The 25,967-nt window shown below is 37.9% G+C and overlaps 1 protein-coding gene across 1 annotated transcript in view; it reads right to left on the reverse strand.

The window, feature by feature from the left end:
- Window positions 1-188: 188 nt before the first annotated feature.
- LOC116994781 (muscular LMNA interacting protein) overlaps window positions 189-25,967 on the reverse strand; it is a 110,437-nt gene continuing 84,658 nt past the window's right edge. Inside the window, exons 13-15 of the mRNA XM_033056716.1 lie at window positions 11,736-11,789; window positions 2,556-2,590; window positions 189-473 (exon numbers count right to left, since the gene is read on the reverse strand). Coding sequence (XP_032912607.1) covers window positions 2,564-2,590; window positions 11,736-11,789 — 81 coding nt within the window. The 3' untranslated portion in view covers window positions 189-473; window positions 2,556-2,563. The remainder of the gene's footprint in view (window positions 474-2,555; window positions 2,591-11,735; window positions 11,790-25,967) is intronic.

Genomic DNA, 25,967 nt, shown 5'->3' on the forward strand with positions numbered 1-25,967 from the left:
AAATGAAAGCGCCTGTGTGGTGGCAAAATGTGATCAAGTTTAAGCACACAGGAGCATTTCTTTCCCAGTAATGCTGCCATTTGTTCTCACCTATTTAAAACCCAAGGAGCCAGATTTGCAGGAATAAAAACAAGAACCACAAAAAAAAAGCTTTGCAATAAAAATACAGCTTTATTCAATTTCAACATTTATATTATTTCTAAAGAAAATATGCTGTGTTATATTTGGCATCTCTTAAACCAGCAAGCACTTCAAGAAATGGAGTATTCAATGTGCATCTCTGGGGTTAATTATGCTCGTACATGAGATTATTTCTTGAAAGAATATTTGATTATTATTACTGCCTTGCAACTAGCATACCAGAAGCATTATTTTTTTAAATGGTGCTTTAAATAAGACTGGTGCTGTGGATTCCTTCTTAAAATAGAAATAGGCTTCAAAATTCAGGTTTAGCTCTTGATCCTAATTTGGGTCTGAAAAAGAAGGAATTTTGCATGAACACAATTTGTCAAAAATACAGATTGTAAGATGCATAACATGCACTGAGATCACTTAGTTTTCCTAATTTATACAACCAGATGATCTGGCTAACAAATAGAATTCATAGTTTCATAGGAAAAAAAAAACAACCGCAAAGATATATTCAGCCACCTCCTTTGTCCTGTAGCTGTGGGAGAAGTTGAGAGCTGGCAGATCAGATTTATCTTGTGAGAGGCTTGCCTGTCTTTGCAGCAGCCTAAGGCAAACTGCTTCTAGGACTTAAATTTTCGCAGAGCTGTAACTGTTCAAATTCAAACTAAATCTCTCTCCTTGAAATTTAGACCCATTTCTTTTCCTTCTACTCATAGGAAAGATGAAAAAGTGACTAATATCCCTTTATAATAGTCCATTATGAAGAAAGAAATTGCTGTGCCTCTACTGGCTCCTTATTTCTTCTGTGTGAAGACACTGAGCCTTTACATCTTTTCTAAATCTCCCATTTGTTTCCCATATCCTATGCCACTGATTTTGCAGTAACAGTGAAAAAAAAATAGCAATTATCTTCATCATATTATAAGCATTCCTTTGAACATCTCCCTGAAAGCGTCACCTCTTCTACTCAGACTCAGATTTTCCTCCCCTATAATCCTCAGGTTCTCACCTGAAGTATTACTTTCATTCCATTCCTGTCTGTACCCTTCATATTTCTTCTTATTTTTCTTCAAACAATTGTATCATGTTTATTTCAAGCCATTCTTGTAATGTAAGTGAATTTTTTAAAATTAAAATCCCAGCTTCCATGCTGCTTACAATCCTCCCAACTGGGCATTATCTGTAAATTGGGTAAGCTTATTGTCCATGTCATTGAGAAAGTAATTAATTGCAGAGTTTTATAGTGCTAAAGCTAGAAGACAGCATTCTGGAAGTCTGTGAGATGTTTTCCCACTTAGGCAGCAAATAACTCCTCTCAAAGTCCTGCTTTCCAATCAAGTACCTATCTACCTTATGTGAATTTAATTTAGTCTGTATCCGCTTTGCTTGCTTAGGGATGTCATGTGAGACTACATTGAAGATGCAGTGTATAAAACACATCCTTATATCTGCTTTGCTGTCACAGAAGGAAATGAGATCAGCTTGATAGGATTTGTTTCTGATGTGTCCCTGTGCAAATAATCTTATCTTCTTACCATTCTCTAGATGCTCACAAACATGTTGTTTAATACTTTGTTCCAGTGCCTTGGAAATGTTGTTAGGACTGAATTTTCTGTGATTCTTTAGATTTTCCTTTCCTCTTCTGCTTAGACAGAACATTGTGTTTACCTTTCTCCAGTTTTCTGGGAATTTACTCATACTGCTAATCCCACTGTTTGAGAAATTGCTTAGATTAAGAAATTTAAAGGTGAATTTCATTAGGCTGTTCCATCCTGATTACTCCATTTTACCTCAGTATTCCTTCAGGTGTTATTTTCCATTTCTCTCCATGATCCTATTCTCAAATTCTGAATAACAATTGAAATAAACTTCTAGTGATAATTAATCTCTTTGTTTTTTGTGAAGACTGAAACAAGGAAAGAGAACAAAAGGCATTGAACCTTTCAGCCTTTTGAGTATCACCTATTTGCTGACCTCCCTTGCTAAGCACTACATTAAATAAAAAGCTCTCAAGCATAGTACATTATTTGCAATGTGGTATTGTTTAACTCTAGCAAACCATTCATTCAATGGCAGTATGTGGTTATGTGCTCAAATACAAAAAAATTCATCTTATTTCCCTGACATCCTTTCACAATCTAATTCCAGAGTATACCTCAATTTCTTCCAACCACTTGATTACATCCCACTTAAAATTAATTCTATTGTGACTTTATTCTGTCATGCTAAGAATTTGAATTATTCTGAACTGATAATTATTCATAGAAAATCATTCTCCAAATATATCCATCTTATTATCCAAACACTGAATTGTGTACCTAAAGCATCCTATCATCTTTTCAAATAAAATTATAAAGTGACACCAAAGTAGTTACATACTCAAACTGTGACTGTAATCAATTTTTTTAAATAGTGATACTCACCATCATATCTAAACAGAACCTCTTTCATTGGAAACCTATAGAAAAATAAAAATAAAAAGCAAAAACAAAGGGAAGAGGAGAATAAAAACTGTGTTATGCAGGAACAGTTGTAAAAACTGGTGGAAAACTTCATACAGTACTTTTCTATTTTTTAATCACTAGTTTGCTGCACTCTTAATTTACAACTCTGCTTACTGAACCAGGAATGATTTTTCATGCATTGACATTCTTGAGGAATTCTTCTGCACACAGCAAATTTCAACAGACAAGCATCACTTTGACTAATTGCACATCAGAGACCATTTCAGATTCACATTGGTTTCCCAATTTCCACTTTTTTGAACCTCATGCTGGAAGGACAGAGCATGTGGCCACCCTTGCGTTCTTGTGACAAAGGTGTTGCTTGCCTCCCCCTTACCAAGGATTTTGCCAGTCTCCTGTAACAGCCTGCCACCCAAACCAAGGAGTAGGATAGACTACAGAGTGGATAAATAACCATCTGGACACTGATCTAAAAATATTATATTCAACAATTCAAAATCTCTGTTCTAGGTGGTGTTTCAGAGGATGCTAGGGTGAAATCTCTATCAGAGATCTGAAGAACCTGTATGTCTAGGAAGTCTGTGGATGTTCCTAATTTGGAGGGTGAGAGAGACTGGTATGCCAAGGATACGACTCCCATTCTGGAGGAGTTTGCCAGACTGGAGGAATGGGCTAGCAGAAGATTCATGAGCAAAGGTAAATACAAAATCCTGCATGGGGCAGGGGAGAAGGAGGGATGGAGGAAGTGAATAACCAAGCAATGGCACAGGACTGTGACTGACAGAGTGAGAGATTACTGACAGACTGGGAGGCAGCTCTGCTGAGAGGGACATGAGGTCTAGTTGACATCACACTGAATGTGCATCAGTCCAGCCTTGTCGTCATGACGGATAACCTCATACACAGTTGCATTAGTTCGAGCATAGCCAGCAGGTTGAAGGAAGTTATTCCCCTCTGCTGGGCACTAGTGAGGCTGCATCTGGAACACAGTTTCCGTTTTTGAGCCCTCACAATACAAAGAGTTTTTGCTTAGTCAAGCAAGCTGAAGAAATCAATGGCCAACTATCAGGATGGTTACATGTGTTTGTTGATTTCTGGGAAAGATGTGTGACAGATGAGGGGTGGCTACAGATAGCACTTGTTTAACCTAAAGAGTAGATTAAGGGGTATTTATTTTCCCTTTCCAGCCATTTAAGAAAGATTTAACTCAGATTTCCATGGTGAAAGAAAACAAGACAGCAAGTGGGAAAATCTGAATTAGCCATAAGGAAAAATATTTTTTATCATAAGAGTGATCAAACACTATAGTTAATTTTAATCTGATCCTATGATTCTAATTACTTATACATTACTTAAGTATTGAATAATTTTTAAAAGCCTTCTTCAGCATACAACTATGTTCTGACTAGCTATTCATGGAAAGTTCTTTTGCTCTAAAATTATTTCTCAGAACTCCTGCCACTCTTTGTAGGGACCAATAACAACAGCTGTTTCTTAATGCCAGGTAGAATTAGATTCAAATTACAGTGAATCATATACTGATATTTCAAGCCTTCTCTTTATCATTCTTATATTAGTACCATTTCAGATTTTCAAATGTAAACTTTAAAACTTTTAAAATTTACAGTAATTATTTTTATGCAATCACCCTACAAATGAAATTCTCTAAATGCATGTAATGATTTTTCCTTGTTACAGCATGGTGATCTAATATGCCGTTTCAAGTCAGTAGGCTATAACTGAAAGTTTTTACTTAAAACAAGAAGATATAATTGCAGCTGACTAAAGTATTGCCCAAATACCCATTGCAATATAAATTTCCTGCTGAACATGTAAAATTCTGAGGAAAAAAAACCAAATTTTTTCAGGTATAAAGTAACTATAAAGTTTTTCTGCTGGTATTTAAAGTTTTTATTTGAGAATTTAGAAATGTGCATTGTTTGGACCTGCCTTTCTATTTGTAAGTATCAGATGACAACAGTTTACTGTTTCAGTGGCCTATTCAATTTAGAGGTTCAAGAATTTGTCACCTGAAAATCTTACTCATTTAGTAAAAGCAGTAGTTATTCCTACTTTTAATGTTCATTTTCAAGGTCATTAAATTTTCAGCTAAATGAACTATGAACTATGAGCTATGAATCTGTAGAGAGAGCTTAGGGTTGCAGTCCTTGGCTTGGTCAAAATAAACTAAGGGTGGTGAGACCACTACTCCAGAGAGGAATGGGCAGCAATGTTCTGCCATACCAGTCTACACCAGCTCTCCACTGGGGAACAAGGCTGCAAACTTGTGCAAGACTGAAAGCAAGAATTGAGCAGTCCCTGTGTCCCTGATGTGACACATGAAGAGCCCATGATTCTGTCTCCTAGGAAAGCACAAGGAGTAACACTGTCTTTGTCCCCAACCTATCTGTAAAGATCTATCCCAGCGCCAAATGGGAAAAGTAGGTGCTTACATTAAGTTGACCTTTTAGTGGCAGTGTTTCCAGTAGAGTTCCCTCTAGTTCCATTAGGTATCTATCACATCCCTGTCCTTGCTTTGACAGGTTGTAATCTTCTTTACAAGTCCAAAAGGTATAGGGCAGTATGCAAGAGCTGAATCATTACAGAATAATTCAGGGTTCAGTGAGGAGGGTGTTTAACTGGAAGAGCATCACTTTGATGTGGTAATGCTATTTAGGTTGGAGCTTTTGTTTGAAGCAAATCCCTTTACCTAAATTCTTTATAACAAGCACACTTTCATAAAATAGGTACATTTTCCTCTTATATGTAGACTCTATCAATGATTAATACTACTGTTGACTTCCGAGCAGAAACACTCCTTAAGTAAATAAAGACTAAGAGCAGTGTATAACAGAACTTTGGACCTTATTGATGTTTTCATAGAATTTCAAATTTCAAGAACTTTTGTTACTTTGCACAAAAGACAGTCAGTAAAATCCTGTTGCTACTGAAGTCAATAGAAGCAGTTTTCTCTCATGGGATCTTTTTATGAATGTTGACTTTAGAAATGCTATTGATTTCTCAAGTAAATATTGCAGATCTTTTATAAACAACAGATAAAACTGGGTAATTACTCAACTTCAGCAAAAGATTACATGAGACCTGAAGTAATTGTAATGGTTACTGTAATTGGTCATTTATTATTAGTTGTAATTGTAGACTTGGGATTTTGTAAATCATAGATGAAAAAGTGTAGACGACATACTTTTAGCTCCTGCAAACAATCGAGTTTTTCCAATGACACAAGTACAGGTGCCCCATGTTCTCTCTAAAGATTCTGACTCAGTACAATTCTGAGACTGATTTTAACACCATTCACACATCAGAGGCTGGCCAATCACTAGCTTTGTTTGAAAGGAAGACACTACATATTAGAAATTATTGGCATATTGTTTGTTTATGTCTCAAAGAGTATCCTTCATACTTCTTCCATTTAAAATGCACTGATTGTAGAGGAGGATTTCACAAGGAGGAGAATACAGCTTATTTGTTTTCTTGTTTTCACAGGGAAGTCACAGGTCTTACTTGGTACATGCCGTAACAGAATGATGCTAAAATTACATGAATGCTATTCTTTGAATACAAAGGCACCTCCATTTTGTTTGCTTGTTTGTTTGGTTTGGGGGTTTTTTTAATTATTATTTTAAATTATATTATATTTTAAATTATTTTAAATTATTATTACCAGTGAATACTTTGCTTTGAGGAAAGCAATACAAATTACTAAGGAGAAACTACCAGCACATTTCCCTCATTTCCCCTCTCATTCCTTCCCAGAGGTGTTTACATTTCACAGAGCATCTGCCCATCCATTTGGAGTTTTTTTGGGACTGCACAAATCACACATTCTCATTCTGAGGGAGGAACATTGCAGGAGAAATTAAGTATGAGCCTATATATAATTTTAGATAAAGAGGGCAGATAATAATTTAGATAATGTAAGAGAGTGATCTAAGGGTCTTATGATAGCAGTAAGAGTAATATTGGGCTTATGACTTGGCAGATTTTTTCCTAATCAGTTCATCATCCAAACAGAAATCACTGATAAAAAAAAAGACATATTAAATTAGGTGAGGATTTGTCAGTTATGAAACTCATAAGGTGGAAATTCAGTATACACTGTTCCTAGAGTCAAGATAGGTTCCCAAATAAAAACGAACAATGCAGGCGCCTGAAATGTGATTTTAAAAATTATCAACCAAGACCTACCTTGCTTTTTTTTTAATGAACTGGAAAGGGAAAGCATTATAACATACAATTGTGAAAACCCAACCACATAAAAGTGAAAATGGTGAAAATGTTTGTTTTTCAGAGACAGCTTGACAGCAACTTATCTCCAAGAAGCTACTACCCTTAGATCAGCTAACAAGGCTGTCCCAAATAACTTAAGCTGCTCCCAGTTCTGTGTTGTTCCCCTGTCAGTCTCCAAGACAGAATAAATGTTGCTCTCCTTCTGGGTATCAAAGTTGTATTTCCAGCAATAGATCTCAAGCGAAACAGATCCCTTTGTTCAGTCCTTCTTGACTGAGAATGAGAAAAGGGGGTCATCTCTAAATGTATTTGTGTCTTCTCTGACACCCATTGAACAAAGTTCAGCCACACGTGGTCAACACAACATGCCCTGGTCACCTCCTTCAGCTAAAAATGAGATTAAAAATTGGAGGAAATATTAGATCATTTGCTCTGTACAAGTGAGTTGAACAGTTCTATGAAAAATGTTTTATTTGATTTGTAATAGAGAAAATAGTAAATGCGTCCTCTCTTGATGTTACCTCCCAAGTAGCTTGTAGTGAGCCTGACCCAATTCTTCCTCATATTTCTACATGGACTGTAGTCCACCTGCATAGTCATAGTTGCAAAGTACACATTAGTGACAGGCCCCAGGGATGCAGTACAAATAGCTCAGCTCAGCTGTACCAAATCTGACACATTTTTTTCAATGTTAAAGCTAATTACAGTAATTTCACGATTATAAGTCGCACCATTTTGACTAAAATTTTGGTCCGAACCCAAAGTGCGGCTTATAATCAGGTGCGGCTTATATATGGACAAAGAACGAAAAGTTGCTGTTTTAGTTTGGAGGACAGGTGTCTGCTGAGAAAGGCAGGAGTTTCTCTTTGAAATGGAGAATGCAAACCCCCTCTCTCCAAATTATTATAATTTTGAAATCAAGGGGCTTTCAGGCAAAAATATGGGAATTAGGAATAACAGTTCTTTTCTAGGGAAATTAAAATAGAAATACAGTACTACAAAGAAACAAACTCCAAACCCTGACACAGTCAGAGTACAACCTGACACCGTCAGGCAGGGTGTTGGTAGCAGTCCCATTAAATGGTGATTGCAGTCCCCTTGCAGTGACAGATGTGGCTCAGTTGGAGCAGTGCTCCTGCAGAAGGTGCAGTTTCCCTCTGGAGGTCCAGTGGTGATGTGGAGAAATCCGGTTTTCCTCTGGAGTCCAGTGGAGAAAGGGGCTACCTTATTGTCCCAAAACCTCTGTTTTTATCTTGGTAAGAAATGTTGGGCTCTTCCCCCTGGCTGGAGCAACTTCCAATGGGATGCAGTAATTTTATCAGTCACACAGTGGGACTCAATGGGCCATTAGCAGACAATGACTGGCTGGAGGAAGGATGGGGTGTGAAAAGATAAAGAACAATGCCTTGCCTGGTTTCAATGGATGGCCCATTAGCAAATTATCTGCCATTGAGATAAGGATCACTGTCCCCACCCTCAACAGATGGTGATAGAACAGATACCTTTTATCACACTCTGTATTGTAACATGCGGCTTATAATCAGGTGCGGCTTATGAATGGACAAAAACCAAAAAGTTGCTGAAACCCAGAAGTGCGGCTTATAATCAGTGCGGCTTATAATCGTGAAATTACTGTATTTGTCTCTAGCTAACCTTATTATAAAGTCATCCAATAAGACATTAATCAAAGGAAATACAAAGCATACTTATAACAGCATTTATAAATCTTCTTATTTCCCATTGATTGTCTTTGGTCCTTACAAATACAACCACAGCTTCATCAGATATAGTTGTTCTATAGGTCATGGTATGAATTCTCCCATTATTGTAGTATAGCTACACTTTAAAAAAAAATTTAGATAGAAATTCTGTTCAAAGTGCTTGTTTAAAATATAAGGGAACTTTTAGAAGACAGTTCTAACATATTTTACTTGCCTTAGAACAGACCAAGTTTGCCTCTAACCAAAGGAATTTTTTACTTTTTTGTGTCTGACTTCACTACGTCAGTATAAGATCCTTCACTTTCTGAATTGATCTTAATAATGCATTAGTTAAATTATGTGTCTCATCTCTTAGAGAATTCTCTTTGAAAAGAGAATTCTCTGTCTTTCCATTATATTTTGCAAAATTCTTCCTTAATGTGCAAATTGTAAAGCAGAAGATGAGAGACAAGGATCTAGCTGTATGCTTCCCTCACTTTTCAAATGCAGGAAAATCATATGCATCATCAGAGGCTGCAAATATATACACACACACTTGTACAAATACACATGTAAAAGCGTATGTGTGTATATCAGCATGTCTTAGAGTTCCTGGTGTACTGCAAATCTGCTTAATCTCAAAAATAAATTTATCCTCAGAACTATTCAGTCCCTCTCACTGCCTTCTAATGATATACCTTTACTTCAATATTTCTGAATCTTTACGGCTGAGATGGAAGAAAACAACCTGAGAAGATATGAAAGGTATTCTAAGTCTAATTTCACTTTGTGAGGGCATTTTGGGTCTTTCTTTGAATAGTTCCATAGCAGACACCTGCTTTTGAAAGAATCAAGAAGTGGTTCCTGGGAGGCAGAGGAAAGGGATTGATGGTGCAGAAACAAGCAGAAATGTCAAAGGCAAGGAACAAAGGAGGAGATTTGGAGGGCTGTGATGGAGATTCAAACAAAAAAAAGATATCAAATAGCTCCAAGTCTCTGACACCCTGTGCAGAGAGGCCAGGGATGCATTTGAGGATAAGAGACTACGGTCATGCCTATATTCTCCTGGTGCAGAACCACAGTCTGTTGATCCACCCAACAAGAAATCAACCTCTGTATTTTTACCTTTTTCCCACTTTTTTCCTTTTTGTCAGTGGAAACTGAGATAAACTCTGAGGATATATTGATATGTTGTCAACAAACTCAGAATTCAGACAAATCCTCCACTTCCAAAGTGTGAAGGGCTTGACCCCAAAACTCCCACAATGTTTTTTCAAAACTAAAAGGAAGTTACTCATTTGGTAGAAATGATTGGCAAACATCTTCATTTATTTAAATTACCATGTTGCTGCTTTCAGACAAACTAGAATCTAGTATTTTAAAATAATAAATTAAAATAAACGGTTCATAAATATGTAATTATCATTCTCATGTGTATTTTTACACATTTTTTCATTAAAAAACTAGTGAAATAATTATGAGAATATATCTGGTATAAGAGATCTTGGCAGTAAAAAATCCATTCTTGTGTCATAAACATTCTCATACTGCTATTATTAATACTAAGTTATTCCTACGTAGGCGAATTTCTAAAATAGTATTGAAAATGTCTTGTAATGAGTGAAACCAGAGTAAAGAGTGTGATAATTAATTGAATTACATATGTTTATTTCAACATTGAGTCCATAATTCATCTTCATGTTCATGATCTTGTTGGAAAAAAGGACTTGCCAGTGCCAGATGAACCTTTTTAATTTTCTCTATGCTCTGTCACAAGAGAAAATTGATAAGGACTAATAGATTGCTTCTGCTCTCACTGAATTAATTGTCTAGGTGGGTAACCACTATGGTCCTAGAATTTAGGCATACAGATGTAGAAGGGAATTGGCCACTGAATTCAAGAAAATTTTTATCCTTCTTCAAAGTCAAAAAAACCTGGCACTGAATTTTGATAACAGGCAAACTTGAAATACGTTTTATATTTTCTTGACTGTCTTTTATGAAATTCTCAATAACTAATTATCCTAAGTGCTTCTGGTAGCTGTTGTAGTACTGAGTATTTAAAACAGAAGCTATATCAGTGACTGAAAATTGTGGAATGTGTTATTTAAATATGGCTGCATAATTTACCCATTCCCACTTGCTAACATCCCAACAGCACATCAGGAACCTGAAGTATAAATGTTACTGTTATTTAAAATTCATATAAGCAACACAGTTGGCGAAACAGCTCTGGGTTTTTTTCTTCATTGATCATTAAGAACAATTACAGTAATTTCACGATTACAAGCTGCACTGACTATAAGCCGCATCGCTGGGTGTTGGCAAACATTTTTTTCTTTCTCCATACACAAGCCGTACCCAATTATAAGCCGCTCTGTTGTTCGCAGCGAAGACCCGCATGCAACAAAGTTACCAAATAGTAACAGAATCGCGGCATGGCGGGGTTTACTGGTTCGGTTTGGGCCGTGAGGGTTCGGGGCTGCCGACGGGGCCAGGTGGCCCAGCTCGGTGCTGCTGCTCGGTGGGGCCGCTTGGGGCCGGCTGCCGCTGCCACCAGGTTCACTCACCCCAGCCCAGTGCTGCGCCGCGGTGGCAGGGGGGCATGGAGCCTGCCAGCACCCGCAGCGGTAGTGGGAGGTGGGGATGGAGCCACCCCACTCCCGTGGCGTCGGCATGCGGGGACGGGAGTCCCTCACCTCCCCCTGAGCCGCGGGGATGGCAGCATGGAGCCCCTGCCTCCCCCTGGGCTGTGGGGCCAGCAGGAGAGAGCTCCCCCGCCTCCCCTCTCCGTGCTGCCAGCACTGAGCTGGCTCCACCCACCGCGCAACACAGTAACCAATTTGTAACAATCGTGTAAATGCCGAGTTTTACTGGCAGGTGCTTGACTTGGCAGTTTGCACTGACTCGATTTGCACTTCCGGGGTTGGAAGTGTCAGAAAATTATTCACATATTAGCCGCCCCTGAGTGTAAGCCGCATTTCCAGTGTGGGAGCAAAATTTTGGTCAAAACGGTGCGGCTTGCAATCGTGAAATTACTGTAATGTTTGTGTAGTCTCTGCACAGGAAAAAAAAAGTAGGTTTGGAAGCTCAGCACATTTTTACCGATCAACCTTACATGAGCTATGCAAACAAAAGATAAAGCTAGCATGCAAATGCTTAAATCTATTAACTGTCAACTGATTACCTCCTTGGAGATGAGCATCTCATTTTCTGGAATAGGCACCATGGGAAGACTGGGCTGCCAAGCCAAGATGTCACAGGTTGGAGAGAGCATGAGATTAAACACATGAGAAAGAAATCCATTATCAATTCAATTTCTATATAAAATAACACTAAAATTTAAAATTAAAACAAATACCCTCAGACATACTAAGGATAGCAAGGCAACGAGCTCTGTGTTCAGCAGATCTTACTAGTCTTTGTCTGAATTAAAATCTATTTCAAGGTATGGTCTGTTTGCTGTTATGTTATATTATATTCCCATAATTAAAAGGGTGGGGAAGGGAAAAATCCCTTTTGAATTTCAAAGAGGCATTTCAAGCAAAAATCACAGCAAAAGTGCCTACTTTATGAAACATTTAGTATGAGATAATGCACATAAAGTTATTTTAAACTCCAGTCATATTTTATCACTTTGAATATCTGGCTTCTCAAATCTCCTCCAAAAGAGCTTTCCTTAATCTGAAATTTCATAGACATAAATCATACAAATGTTTCACTAAAAAATGCTGTGTAACAGTAATTAGTATATGCAGAAAACTGTTTTGAATCTTGGTAACTTTCCATCATTTTTATTATTGTATATCTTATATCTGAGTAGTGAAGTTTGATGGCTGTGACTCAAGTGAAGAACCATACTAACTTCAATGAGATTTTAATTAGAATGCAGGTAATAGATCAGCTGGGGTTTATAAAGGCAATGTTAAGATCATAAGCTTGTGACATTTTCTTACAGAGTGACACAGACACATCATCTTTAAAGAAAAGGTTGTTCAAAGCTTTGGAATTTGTGTGTTTGAGAATTCTCCAAAAGACTGGAAGATGCCTACTATTTTCAGTGTATCAAAGGCATTAATTTGTTTTGGCATTTAGATCAAATAGCAAATCATCAAATTATGTGTTGCTTAAAAATAGTGCTCTTCTAAGAAAATTGATTTTTACACTATGCTTTTTGAGAAGCAAAACTGAACCGGCCCTTGTACACAAAGAAATATACTGAAGTGGAATATACTCTAATTTTCTGCAATTACTTTATGAAATTGTTATATATTTCTCTCTTCCTTTGTAAATTTGCCCTGGTTTCTTTACAGAGAAGAAGGAATCTACTTTAGCAACAACAGAAGCTTTGAACCATTTTTCTTCCTTTTTTTTGTGATTATTATCCCAAAAATGAAAAACCAGAGCAATTACTTTAGTCAACAAGTTTATTTATTCAATAGATTTTTATAGAGGAATAAATTTAAGCAAAAGAAGGGTAAAAAAGGGGTAAGGTGCCTAGATCCTCTCAGTGGCAACACCCTCTGACATTCATGTGGCTCCCAGTGTCAATCAGGCCAAGGATCCCCAGACCTTTCACCAGCCCCTGCTGCAGCACACACAGGTGGTGTTCGATGCTCTGTGTGGTACAAAATCTCTGCTTCCAAACCCAGCATCCCATGACTGCTGAGGCTGGGCAATGCTTGATGACACACAGGTACAAAGTTCTAGCAACACCTGTGGCATCTTGGCAAGTTGAGATATTCATTGCCTCATCAGAATATGGCACATCTGTATCCCAGGAAAAGTAAGAAGGGTCGACCACAAGGAGAAGAAGTAAAGTATTGTTCATAGTCTGTTCACTTTCTGGTGTATGGCTAAGCCCTCAGAAGAATTCTCCACTGCTCACAAGAAAGTAAAGTTCTCTAGACAGGCAGTGACCTGAGAATGCAACAGCTCTTTTTCTCAAATTGCACAGAGAAAAAATCAATGAAAAACACATTTTTATTGTGTTATGTCATCCTGGCCTTACTTGCTGGTATTCACTGCCTGCCTTGTTAATCTGAAATGCCCCTCTGAGTCATGATTCTGCCTTACCTTTTTTCTTGAATATGAGGTCTCAAGTCTGTCCTTAGAACTGACAAAAGTAATTACTATTTTTTGTCCAAGAAATATATTTGCTTCCCTTATTTTGATAGCATCTTCTTTTTAAACTAAAGAGTCAAACTGTGTGACAATCTCCACAGAGAGGAAAATTATTTTTATTTTCTGGAGAGACACTCTTAATATTAATTATTTTGGAGAGATTTAATTAAAAGAAGGCAAGGAATTCACCAATTAATAATGAAAAAAATAGTTAGTCAACAATATAGAGTCCTCTCTGTTCCCACAAGTCTTCTCTGACCAAAAACCCTTGAAGTTATCATAGAAGAGTCTATACATTCTACTAGTCAGGTGGGTCTGGTCTTAAGGAAGTCACATATGACTCATTTATAAAGAACTGTTAGTAGCACTTCAGTGAATATGGAGAACTTAAGCCAAATGCTGTACCCTTTTTCTGCTGAAATAACAATTAGTCTTGCAGGTCCCAGAAAGGAAGGTGTTCGGATCTTGCCTGAAGTCATACAATTCATATCAAACATACAATTCAGCCTCTGCCAGCTGCAAAGGAAATGAATGCCTTGGCCGGGGTGACTTCATCCCAAAGACCTGGAGGCTGATTATCTGTGTTATTTCCATCAAGTGTCAGTGTAAACTGTGTCTGCCTTGCTGTAGAAAATGTCCCATATCTGTCCTGAGTTTAACCAAAAGACTACAGATCTTGTTCTTTGCTTCCTGATTTTTCCTTAAAAATATTTTTTTTTTGTGTGTGTTCTTGACTGCACACCACACAGACAACCTAAAAGTACCAGAATATGAAGTAGGCAGAATGAGGTTGGATTGGCCCTTTCTTACGAGACATTGTGTGACTATCACCCCTCAGAGTCATATAGGAATGTGCTTGTGTCCACCAGATCTGAGGTGTGAATGCCACAAGGACTTTGCACTTTTCATGGGTGTGTAGTCTCAGTGAGACCTCACCAAACTCTTGTCACTGGCATTCTTTCATCTTCAGGTCAAAGCAGATGACAAGAAGCTCTATCTCCCATGTAAATGTGAAAATACTATGTCTGTTGATGGTAGGCAACAAATACTGCTTTTACAATGACTAGTCTTTTTTCCTTTGAGAGTCACAAAATTCTGCATTAGTCTTACAAGGTTAATCAACAATTTTTAACTTTTTCCTGATGTTACACAGATTTCTCTTAATGTGGCATTTTTCCTTTATTATTTCTAAGAACACTGAAAGAACAAAATAGACTAATATGCATTTGTGGCTGAAAAATTGTACTGAGGAACAGAGTATCTTTACAATATATAAGTACTAGCAGCATGTAATTTCAAAGAGAAATTACACACCTGCCCAAAATAACCTTTCACAGACTAAGACAAGGCTTAGAAAAAGGTGGTTATATAATATCTTCATTAGACCTTTGTTCATTTAGTTCTGTAATCAGCAAGACATATTTGCCTTTAAAAGGTCAGTTGATCTTTATTGTGCTATGAATCACAGCTGCCTCTGAACTAATATAAAGCTTTCTGAACAGTTCTCAGTGTAAGATGTTTGCCATGAATCTAAGTCGCTCTCTGGAGGGTCTGCAACCTTTGCTAATTGAGGCACCAGCTTAAAACTGGAACCAGTGAGACATAACATACATAAGAAGTAGGAATATTCCAAGTATAGTAATCAGAGAACATTCAGATTTACACTACTCTGTCAAGTCTTTAATCCCCTTTGAAAATAAATTAGGTACTCTAGACCCTTATTAAACATAGATACATGTCTTCACAATAGGAGAAACAGCTGATTTCTCAATGACTAAAAACATTTATTTAAACATGTACAACAAGCAAATATTTTTATAAAATAGTTTTATGTATCTCCACTTTATCTGAGTGATAGTGAACATGAAACACTCACTACCAATAAATGGTAAAACACTCACAGCAGCAGAGCAAGGAATACTTTCAATCAAGGGGAAAGAAAATAATATAATGTAAAGGGGCAATTTATGATTATAATGTCTCTAGTCTCTTTGAAATGATACATTATAAAATCTACTTGAAAGATTCAGTCCTTAAGCACCAAATTCTTTTGCATTTTGTACCTCTATGAAAAGGAAGAGTAAAGTAGAAGTAGCAATTGCAATATAGATTTAAAATGTTCCTTCAGATTTATGCAGTAAAACATCCTGACAGACTTGCAAATCCTTGTATTTTCTTTATCCTTCAGGCCTTGCTTTTATACTATCTTCAATAAAACGTGCCCAAGTATCATTTTTGTTTCTCATGCAGGTTTCATACACACCAAATCTGGTTTGGTATTCTTCACTCAAGTACGTATTTCTGCTAAGGCTGTTAATAACAGCCTTTACCTCTGGGTTGCTTCTGTTCTCAGAAGCAAGTCGTCAGCCAGGGCCAGAATTTCTATTATATTTGGGAATGTTTATTGTATAAAAAAGTCCGACTGAAATCCACTGTGCAGAAGACTAGATGCCATCACCCTAGAAAGCCAGACATTAGGATGAACTCAAATGTTTATTATGTAGAGAATTCTAAGAATTAAGACAAAGCATCTCAAAACACTATTTAGTGCTTAGGACTGGTTTAATCTGTCCCAGCAGAGACAGCCTTAAAGGCAAAGGCAGAAAGAAACAGAAGTGGCTGTAACTATGTTCAAAGAGGAATCTTGAACACTCCTGGGTGTGTTCACTGGGAAGCACGTTTCCGTTTCTAAGCACAGGAAGTGCCTGCTGGGGTTTGATCCTATTGCGTTGTGTGAATGTTTTCTAAATGTAGACAAGCACACCAAAGAAATGCCAGGGTCCTGCCATCAGCAGCTTCTCCTACTGGAGAAGGACAGAAAGGTTCTCAAACTGCCCAGGTCGAAAGCAGTGACACAGTAATAAACTCTTTTCTCTTTCGTTGGAAGAGCTATCTCCACATTCCATTGACCCCCAGAGCTGAGGTCAATCCAGGTGGTGCCAGACTGACAACAGCTCCATGTTACATGCATGATTCTGGGTCTCCTGTTGAGCCTAAGATACCTTCAAGTTCTGTTGCTATTTCAATAGTTTTGAAGCAGGCAATTGATTATATTTAGAAAGTTATGATCTTTCTAAAAAGTGCATCAAGAGTAACATCCTTCTTTAAAGATGAGCTGAGCAGGAGCTCTAGATGCATTTTCTGAAGGCATTATTAAACCAAGTCAAAAGTGATAGAAACATCTTCTAAATATGATATCATTAAAATAAATCATTAATCCCAAAAATTCCATAAAAATAATATACAAAGAAGACATAGCAATATTAATCATTAATATTTTCCCAACTAGGAGGTCCAATTTGTAGCTCAGCACTAATGAACTGACTGATATTGTTTTCTACACCAAAGCAATTTTTCTGGGTCACAGATAGTAGATTGATCAGACACAATACACCTACACAAGTGCAACATTTAAATATCAAAGTTCAAAAGAGAGAAATAAACTGTCTTCTAGAAAATAAAAGCTGTTGGGATGATGTCTGGGAGAAAAGTGTTTTTCCATGGCAACCTTGAGAGGCTGCTGTATTCACAGAATGTCAGTTCCCACTATGCTACTATTAATCAAATACAAACTCCAATGAATAGGAGATTGGATGATGAAGTAAACACCAGAGATTTCATTTTAAAAATAATAAAGATCCCCTTTAAATATTCTACTTACCTATGAGCCTGGAGATCTGCAAGTGATTATGAAAAGTTGACACTTTTGGCATGACTACATTTAGTGGTTTCAAGACCATTTAGAACCATTTAGGAAAAAAATTAAATTGGCTTGAGCACAAAGTTGGACATTAAAGAGAACTTCTCTGCTATAACTAATGCCTGACCAAAGAGAAATGGTAATTTTTTAACATTTCTCACACTGTTTGCAAAAAGGCAGTTCCAATCCATTTTCAGGGTTGTGCTGATAAATATTTAACAAACAGGAAGATTTTCATAGGGGTATTCATAAATCATGTATTCAGCCCTTGCTGGCAGAAAGAAAATTTGAAAGTCACTTAGAGGTTGAGGGAGCAACATCCACTTATATCTTGCCTCTTCACTTGGACAGGTCATCCCTTTCTCCCCCAAAAAATAGCTGATTTTCTAAAATCTAGTGGTCTCTGCCTTGACAGGTAGTTACATCTATTGTGCCTCCTATAAATCATAGACTCTTAGAACAGCACAGATTCGAAGGACTCAGCCTTTTGAGGGAAAGAGAGCTAAGGTGAGGTTACCTAGCACCCTGTACAAACACATCTCAAAAACCACCTGTGGTGGGGACTCTACACATTCCTACAAAGGTTGTTCCAGTGATTGGTCCCTCTCACAAAAAAAAAGTCTTTTGTATAACAAGATGAATCCTCTCCTCTTGCTAGTTGAACCTATTGTACCTTGTCTTCTCCATGTGGCTCCATGAGAAGAGAAAGCCTGTGTCCTCTCCATAATTATTTTTTAAGTACTGGGATCTTGTGAGGAGGTCATCCCTGAGCCTTCCCTTCTCCAGGAACAAAAGACCTAACTCCTTCAGTCTTTCCTCATAGGGCAGGTTCTCCTTCTCAGTCCTTTGGTCATATCTGTGGCTCTTCTTTAGACTCTCACCAGTCTGTCTGCATCTTTTTTGTATTGTAGAGACCAGAACTGGACACAGTATCCCAGGTGCACGGCTGTGCTCTTCCACCCTACACAGTGAGATTCCTATCAGGACCCCATCAGACTACAGGGATTGCCATCAGGACCATGCTTTGCAGTAAACCACAGAGTTCCACTTTTCCTCTGAGGCTCCATCACTGCAATACTTGTATATAATTCTTCTTTCCTTAGTTGTTTTGTTGCAATCAAAAGGAAAAGGAGATTTCTTAATAATAAAACTTTTAACTCATGTAATTATTTGAGCCTGAGGAGTTTAAATAAGAGCAGTAGAACCTGGTGGCTGGGCATTAGAGTGGGGAAGGAGAGGGCAAGAGAGATAACAAGGCAAAGCAAGAACAGAATCAACTCACTTAAGTGGACAACATTTTTATTTCAGAAGTAGCCTACGCATGGATAAGAGGAGAGAGACACACCTTGGTTCCCACTGCCTCCTCCTATCAAATCTTAAAACCACATTGTGGAATGATTTGGGACACAGGTTATGCATTTCATCACTTTGAACAGCTATAATCCACAAAAACTGCCCAGTCCATCTTTCAGCTTGATCTGTGTAATTTCATCACCTATGTAGGTTCATGTACTTCAAAAAAAAAACCAATCTGGCACCAAGTCAAGTCTGCCTAAACACCACCAGAGTGCCCTTTCAATAAGAATTTCAGATCAATGCAGCTGACATTATCTTACACACCAAGCTAACACATGACATGCTCCTGGTTCTAGGTCCTCACCATACCTAGTCACCCTAATATAAGACATAGGTAACAATTTTGGTTGTTTCCATTTCCCATTTCTGAGGAAACACTTGCTTAAGTTATTTTTTTAACAATAGTGCATTTGGAGAATAACTTCATTCACTGTGACCTCCTGTCCCTTTTCAATACTGTATTTTTAACATATTAAGAATGATTATAAGAATTTCTACCAGCAGGTTTTGCCCTCTAGTGGAAGGTGAAGCAAAACACAACATGTAGTTAGAAATTTAACATTCCATAGATTGACCCTGTGGACACTGACCACGTGTTGGAGAGATAGAAAGTGAATCACTGCATATTATTCCTTATCCTAAAGGATGAGAATGGAAAGGAGAAACTCCTGAGAACAGAGAAAATAGTCCAGGTTTAGTAGAGAACAGAACGAAATTCCCATGCTGTTGGAATGTTGTTTACAGAATGGGTCTAACTGTTTCAAATTTCAACACCTTATCCCGTGTCTGCTGTGCTTTTCCTGCTACTGCAAGTATTTATGACAATAAATTAAATAATTTCTTTCTGAAAACATGAATACCTCAGACATCAGTTGGGTGGTACAGGAAGTACTGTTAGGAATTTTATCAGTATATACTGATTCAAATGTTAAATATTGATCATGAGAACAAAATCAAAATTAATCTTCCTTTGTTTATCAGCGAATGTTAATATTATAGACAAAACCAGAAGCATTAAAAAATTCTAACTGATGAATATTTGCTTTTGGGGTGAAAAAACCTCTGTTTATATTAAAATAGCACAGTATTGACATCTGATTATTCTGTTTGCCAAAGAACAGCTGACATGACATACCAAAAAATTACACTATCTTAGTTATCTTCAGACACCTTTTTCCTGACTTATTCACTTTTCTATTTAAATTTCTGTTTTTAGCATTGTTTTCATTAGCAGTAGTAAATGCCCATTTTCATTATAAAAAATTATTTTATTTGCCATATGAACTATTTGTTTGTGTGAATGCCTTCAATGAACTAGGAAACTTGTTAAAAATATTTGATTGCAAAATCTTTTCTGCCAAAGTAAATATGTCAGCCCAGTTCAGTAAAAATTTGAACAGAATTTTTGTCCTGTTTAAACCAGTCTCTCAGATATGAAAAGGTGCTTTTCTTCAGGCTGTCTCAAAGACAGAATGGAAGGTTGATAAATTCTGTAAATCCCACAGGATGGAGGGGCCAATACCAAACACTATTGACATTGCCTATTAACATAAACTATGCTTCTAGTATGGAGAGAGAAGGGCATTTCCAGGTATTTCTTTTGAGTCTGACAGCTGATCAGCATGTATTCTCTGCAGAAATGATGCATTTCTCCAAAGCAGGCTTGACTCCCTGTACAGCATGCCCGAAACTAGTGACACGTATTTCACCCCAGTACTTCCCCTGAAGAGGAAACCATGACATAGCCAAAAGAAACAGCACCCAATGCCTACATTTTAACCTCTTGCATCCCAAACTAAGTGCACTCTACATCTCAGAGTGGGATAGTCGCTCCTGGAAAGAAAGTTTGATTATTTGCAGCCAGATTCTGTGTTAGAAAAAGAGGAAATAGAAGGGATGCATCTGAGAGGTTCCAAACAGCATCTTTTATGAACTTCCACCACTGATGCTTTTCTAGGGCAGGAGCTCTCTTGAGATACTGTGAATACCTTGTGTCAGTTGCTCATCAAAAAGACCAGTTAAGGCATAGGACACAATTTTCATCTTACAAAGCTCATTAGCCAACCCTGTTACCCACACACCTTGGACTACAGGGATTTTTGTCCACCTTCTGCAATGCTGTTTCAAGGAAGATTAAAATGTCAGCAATAACATCATTCATTTTGTTCTAGCAAGAGAAAACTGCTTGCCAGGATGACAGATAGAGCCACTGGAAAAGACTGTATTTCTCTCAGATTAGTCTCCCTTTGCTCAACCACCAAGAAAAAAATAAATACCCTATTACTTTAGTGTGGGTACATGTTAAAACTAATCTGAGCATGAGGGATGAAATAGATTATTCCTGCTTTAAAGAAGAAATAGTTCGAATGAAGAGTGGTGGGAGCCTGTCCTAGCTGGTCTAGAGCAAGCAAGACCCAACACGAGCCATGTCAAGGAAAGAAAAAGCTGTAATATCTCCAGGGAAGTTGGACACACAGGTTGATCTCAGATGCATCTCCCACAGCACTTGCCAGCACTGAATCCTCATGACTCAGCTGAATTCTGCCTAGAATTAAAAGGATAACAGCCTGCAAAGATCTCGAATCACACTATACTTGATGCTCACTTTATTGTACAAAAGTTGTGCCTGTATAAGGATTCTCATGAACATCACACATAATGGAAGAGAAGTGGCTGAAAGGTCCAGGGTTTGGACAGTCAGTGGGGGAGATGGATGGAGGACACAAAGGGGACTTAGCTGGAGGGATGAGTTTAGTTGGATACAGAGGGTGTAGGAGACCAATCTTCTAGGTAAAAAAAAAAAGTAAACAGAAACAAATTAATGGGTGCATGAAAGGAAGTTTGGGCAGAAAACAAAGTGCTTGCCTTGCACCTTTTTATATCTCTTAGGTCTTTATGGTTAACCAGGAAAGGTACTGAACTTTCATCCCAATAGAAAAAACTGCAGCAGACATCCCATTAAACCAGTTATACTTTGGCTGGGGTCCAGTGCATCTCCCTCCTGCAGCTCAACTGGTGCTCAAGGGACAGAAAAAGAAAGCCCTGAAGCATCCTGTGCTAGGATAAAATGATTGTGCTTGGGAGATTTAATGAAACAAGAACAAAACCGATGTAAAAACAGTGCCTGAAAGGTAAAAAAGACAGCTGTATCTGTATATGACCAGGAGCACTCCAGGATTTTTTTAGCAAGACTCCAACAAGTCTTTTGAGACACTTAAGTGATAAATCCATGGATATGAATACACAACATTTTTTGCTGCTCTAAGTTGTCAGTAGTTAATAGTGTTTCTAGTTAAGAAAACCCAATATATAAGCTCTTTTTGCACCTAAAAGGATAAAATATTTTTTAAAAAGAGATTTTCAAAAGATTTGGGATAGAGTCAAGGAGGCATACATAGGTTTAGGTGTACATCTTGCACTTAGATTTTGTCACAATACATCCTGGATTCTCACCCAGTTGGCTGGCTGTCTAGATCAGGAACTCCACTGTGCTGTGCCTTTGAGCCAAAGAACCAGAAAATTTGTGACAACAGCTGTGATTACTTCCAGCAGAAGATAATGCATCGCCCACCAGAAGACTGAGCATGAGCAAACAGCAGAGCCTGGCAGCAGCCCAGCCACTTCACACCAGCCTTGCCTCCTGCCATGCCTCTTCAAAGGCGCCAGTCCTGCTTCTATTAATGATAAACCTTTGCAAACTGGTCACACAGGTTCACACCACAGGTAGCTAATACCCCTTTAGTTCATCCTTATCTTTCTTCTTCCATTGCCCAAATTTATTTTTTGTAAATGACAAAGGGGTCGGTAAACATTCTTGCTAATAGATATTTGAACCACGTGAATTGTCTAACATTTGTTATGAGTAATTTTATATAATTATGTAACAAAATGCTTAATCTTCCTCCAAAAAATTTTTGCTTCCCCAATTTAAAATTAAAATCTTCATTAAACTGACATATCAGCACTGCTACAGAGTTACATCCAGTTCCAGTGTATTTCATGGTTCTTTTTTGAATGTAGTGGAACATACTTAGAAAATTCCTGGGATGCTACTGAAATGTATTAAGAGGAAAAAAATTCTTTCTTATGATGGAAAAAATACAATCTCCAGTAAAGGCATATAAAAATGTGGGAAGCTTAGTACTGTTTGATTGGAACCTCAAAAATATTACGCTATCTGTATAAAGTATTTGAGGGGTGGATATCCACTAGGTAACAGTAATACCAGTTGTGTAGGGCCTCAGAGGGGGAAAAAAAAGGTTGCAGCATACACTAACAAAAGAAAAATCAAAAATAAATCTGAGTTTTTCCTTGATTTATAAATTTTATTGGCACATGAGTGTAAATCTATATACACGGTACCCAGAACACAGATGATGAAAGATATCTGTAAGCTGAACTACATCCTTTCCAGATGATCTTTGCTAATTTAGATATCCTTTTCTCTGTTAATTACTTTGGATTTTCTGCATGAGATCATCTACCTGTTAAAGGAAGAACTACTATTTCTTTTTAAAGGAAATGGACTTTTCCACACAGCAACATTTCTTAATGAAACGAAGAGCAAACAGGCTACTCTCTGGTGTGCAGAAAACACAGTGTGTTCAACAAAGGGATGTGAAGCTGAAGGTCAGCAGTTACAGCTGGCTGCATCATTATGTCTCAAACTGAATGTCACCCACATAGTCACCAGTGCTCAGTGTCACACTGAGAGGTTTGGCAGGGCAGAGAGTTACTGCAGAAGTCTAAGAAAAATCAAAAGAGATAAATTAATAAAGCTGAGGCCATCTGGGATCTCATCTACTCTCTACCCTCCTCAAAGATGCAGTCTGAAAGGCTCTGTCCTTTCAAGATGGGCTACATGAAGGAGAGGCAGCCACTTTACCTGGAGAGGTTGTTGGTGATGGCATTAGAAAGAAAGGAAAAGAAAACTCAGAGAGAGGGAGAGAATAGAAATATAAGAGCTGAACCTCTCAGCATGACTGGGAAAATCTTCAAAGAAAAACAGGGAAAATCTGTAACACTATGAGCACTTTGGCCCACAGCCACAGTCAATGCCTGCTAAGTTCTTATCTGAGAACAGATTAGCACTGGCTCTTTCACAGAGATCAGAATGCCTAGCTCCCAGTCTCCTAGTTTTAATTCCCAGCTCTTATATCCCATGAAAGCAGTAAATTTATCCAATTTGGGGGGAATATTTGTAGGAAGAACTCCCCCTCTTTGGAAGTCAGCCGCCATGCAGCCAAAAATGCTTTTACTGAGAGCAGGTGAAGCGGGAGAATGAGTCATTAGTCTTTACAGGCTAAAAACCCCATGGTTAGAGACAACCAGAGCAATTTTCAAGCTGTTGTCTTGGCACCAAGCCCAGTTCCACAGTCAGTGCTGCAGCCTCCTACAGGCACTAAAATCCCTCAGGAAAGTTTCACAGGTGCTGTAAGTTTGTGCACATCCTCACTTGGGCATCCAAGACTCCACCCACAAGGGATATAATATCAGCACAATGAATCCACTCTGGGAGGCAGGAGCTGAAATTAAGAGCATATGCTGTCTTGTTCAGCACTTCAGTGTTTTCCCTAGATCCAAATATTATTATACTATTAATTGTTCTATGAGACCACAACAAGAATCATATAGCCATTTCACACACAAACAAAACCTGTTTCTGTTGAGTAAACCCATCTGAATACAGATCACTACTTATTTTTTAATAAAAAATATGTCTTAATAAAGAACTTCTAAAATAACAAGTACTTTTCAGCCATTTGTAATATTATTTAGCTTAGTACCAATTTACAAAATGCCAGTTTATCAGTACTATAAAGCGTACAACATAATTTGTTTAAATAAAGGAAGTAAAACTGAACCTATAAATTGTGACATTAACTTTTTCATCTATTAAAGACAGTGCAGTATTTTTTTGTTCATTTTAATGTGCAGCTTTTATATAAAATAATTTTGCCTTCTGTTGCAACAACATTATTATGCTGTCAGTATTTCAGTAATATGTGCCACAAGTAATTTGGTTGGTTTCCAAGCTGATTGGTTTCCACAGTTAGCTTCAAATGTCATAATGCTTCAAGCTCTGACAATAACCCCAGGTTTGCATTTGTCTGAAAATATGAAGTTTGGTGATTACTGAACCCTTTCATCAGTAAGACTACAGTCAGCATAATCAGTGCCCAGCCCTGACAAAAGGGAGGTCTGAACTGCCCCTGCCTTTGCAGGAAGGCTCTGCTGAAGTGGCCTAGGGCAAGAGCTCTCTAGCAACAAGTCCAGATACCTGTAGCCACTGAACTCAAATATTCACTTTCAACCTCAAAAGTTCAAAGCCAAATTGTAAATCACTATTTTTATTCATTTTTTCTTATATTTTATATAAAGTCTACACTCTATGGAAACCTTCTGATGCCACCCATGCGTTGCTGGAACCCACTCATACCCCAGCTATTTTCCTCTGTACTGCTGCAGTACTCTTGAGGAGTTCTTGGACTTTTCTATATCAAGTCAGAGCTGTGGAGAGGAATGGAAAGAGCTAAAATTAAATTCTTAATTAAATTATGTTTTAAAAGGAAGAAGAGAGGGCTGCCATTGCTAAAATGTCTAATGTGAGTAGAGAGGCACAGGAGTAAGAGAAATTCAATTAGTAAGGTACTTAATTCACATGGTGTCTGACAAGAGGACTATTGGCTTCCTTTTACTTCCCTCCAGATGGAAGATTTGGAGCATACTGGATGGTATGTACAATGTCTCTGTACAAACTCTTACAGGGACATTCGGATTGTTTATCATATTTAAGGATTTTTTCCTCAATAATGCACACAAACACAAAAGCATGAGGAAAGACTGTCACAGCTATTTATCTGGAGTTTCTCTGAGATAATGCCTCATACAGCTCAAGGTGTGTTTTTGCAAAGTGATCCTACAGCTTCATGCAGAATGCTGTGGGAGGAGACATCATCTTTGCTGCCCCACCATCACATGTGGTAGAACTGTTCCCTCAGTCTGTGGAGGGACATGGATATTGACCTGGGGGAGATATGGACCTGGGGGAGCACTGGAAGGAAAACAGAAACACACTGGGGCTCCTCTGCTCTCCTCCTTGGAGAGGAAGTTGTGTACCTTGCTGTCATTTCTCTTCAGAGAAGATTCAGGTCTGAGCCCCAGATGAAGGGAGCGCTTTCTACTAGATATGATCTAGACACCTGTTTGACAGGGAAGCAGAGGACTTCAATCCTCTTT

This window comes from Catharus ustulatus, chromosome 3 (genome assembly GCF_009819885.2).
Source record: "Catharus ustulatus isolate bCatUst1 chromosome 3, bCatUst1.pri.v2, whole genome shotgun sequence".
Classification (NCBI taxonomy): Eukaryota; Metazoa; Chordata; class Aves; order Passeriformes; family Turdidae; genus Catharus; species Catharus ustulatus.